Below are 1,774 nucleotides of genomic sequence, written 5' to 3' on the forward strand. Positions count from 1 at the left end.
ATCAGACCACAATCTCTCTCCAAACGAATCCGTTCACAAATCCGACCTGAGTCATGTTCTCGTCGTAGAGCTCCAATGACCGTTTTCCATTTTCCTCACACTTGACCATGAGCAGGAAACTTCCAGCAAGCTCGACTGGAAGACGAATTTGATCGATCTCCTTCAATTCGCGCAGCTTTAGATTAGTGGTCAGCTGGACCATCGAGGCCATGACCTTTGCTATCTCCAGAGTATGACAAACCTATAACGCTTATATTTCTCCGAGAGCTTTCTTAATTGTTTTTACCTTTTCCGGGTTACGATCAGCAAGAAGGAAAGTGATCGTTTTATCCTTATTTTGTCCGAGTGTCAGAACAGTATCTTCTCCTAGAATCTCAGATAAATAAGCTGAATTGAGTGAGACTTTTTCGCATTCATGCATAACCAAGTCACATTTCTTTTGTGTCACCATCGGCACCTAAAAAACAGTAAATGAGGTTGAGGTGACAATAGCTAACGTACCGGAATGGCTGTGGCACAATAATCGCTGCCATCAACCATTGTTCGAATCGGATGAAGACCGACAGCTGCTGGTAGAGTACCTTTACGAATATGTTCGATTTGTTGGAATAAGGAGTTGTCCATGAAGTAATCCTTCGAGTAGCGGATTAAATCCGGCACAACTACAGTGAGAATTTCCATTTCTTGTTGGGAAGTTGTTGTTGTGTTTTATATGAGCGCTTTTATAGGAAAAGATGTCGCGGTTTTTTTCAATGTCAGAGTGTTTTTCAGGTACGAAAAAAGCAAGTGCATGTCTTTGTCAATTTCGCCAATTTGAGAAGGAGAGGCAGAGAATAACTTTTTGGGCACGTCTCTGCGAATGGGCTATTTTTGTTGAAAAAAATAGGATGAATGGGATAGCATTATAGAGATTCCGAATTTAACCGTCCCGGCTGGCATAAATCCAGTTGAAACTGGCTAATTTTGGATGTCCAAAATACGATATAGGTTTGTTGAATGAAGCTGAAATTGTTCAGGTTCACTGGACAAAAATATAAATTAGACGTTGTATTTGAAATATTTTCAACGAATAAATCCAAATAAAATAACCCGATCGAGAGCGGCTAAGTGGCAAACTTACATTAATTTCAGGGACTTCAGATGTATTTTCAGGCATCTCACGTGTCATATTTCTCATTAGGAATATTTCATCAAAATCAAACTTATCGAATTCCGGGCCGACCCGGTGATTCTTGAAAAAAAATGTGTCGAATTCCACCTAAAAAGGAATTTCCTGAGGAATGTCGCCCTTACAAAAGTACTTTGTAAGTATTCGAAAATTTCATTGACGTTTTGAAAGTTGCAAAGAACTTCAGAATTTTGAAATTTCAGAATTTGATTCGGGCCGGTTTGGAATATTATTCGTTTCAACTAGATTCATGCCAACTATGATTTGAATTACTTTGTAAAAAAATTGATAACAAGTAAGTGCTTTTAATAACAAGTGGGTGAAGCCAGTGAACTATTATCCCTTGCTGTGTCTAACCTAATCAAAGTAAATGTTTCCTGAGAAATCACATGACTACCGTAAAACCTCTAATAGAACGACACCCGGATCGTCCACTTTGAGCCTATATATCTCATTTTCTGTGAAAGATATCAAAAAGTGGCTAACTAGTAAAATGTTGCTGATACCCTGATAAACATTTTACTAGATGACCACTTTTTGATGCCTTTCAAAAGAAGTGAGATATATACGATCTAAGTGGACGATCCGGGTGTTGTTCTATTAGAG

The 1,774-nt window shown here is 38.5% G+C and overlaps 1 protein-coding gene across 1 annotated transcript; it reads right to left on the reverse strand.

The window, feature by feature from the left end:
- Window position 1: 1 nt before the first annotated feature.
- Window positions 2–681, reverse strand: CBG14810 (the record flags this gene model as incomplete). The annotated part of the gene is made up of 3 exons (XM_002644748.1): window positions 2–241; window positions 287–457; window positions 502–681. 3 exons carry the CDS (start codon window positions 679–681, stop codon window positions 2–4), a joined length of 591 nt encoding a protein of 196 aa, XP_002644794.1.
- Window positions 682–1,774: the final 1,093 nt, after the last annotated feature.

Source organism: Caenorhabditis briggsae, assembly GCF_000004555.2.
Source record: "Caenorhabditis briggsae complete genome, chrX, whole genome shotgun sequence".
Lineage (NCBI taxonomy): Eukaryota > Metazoa > Nematoda > Chromadorea > Rhabditida > Rhabditidae > Caenorhabditis > Caenorhabditis briggsae.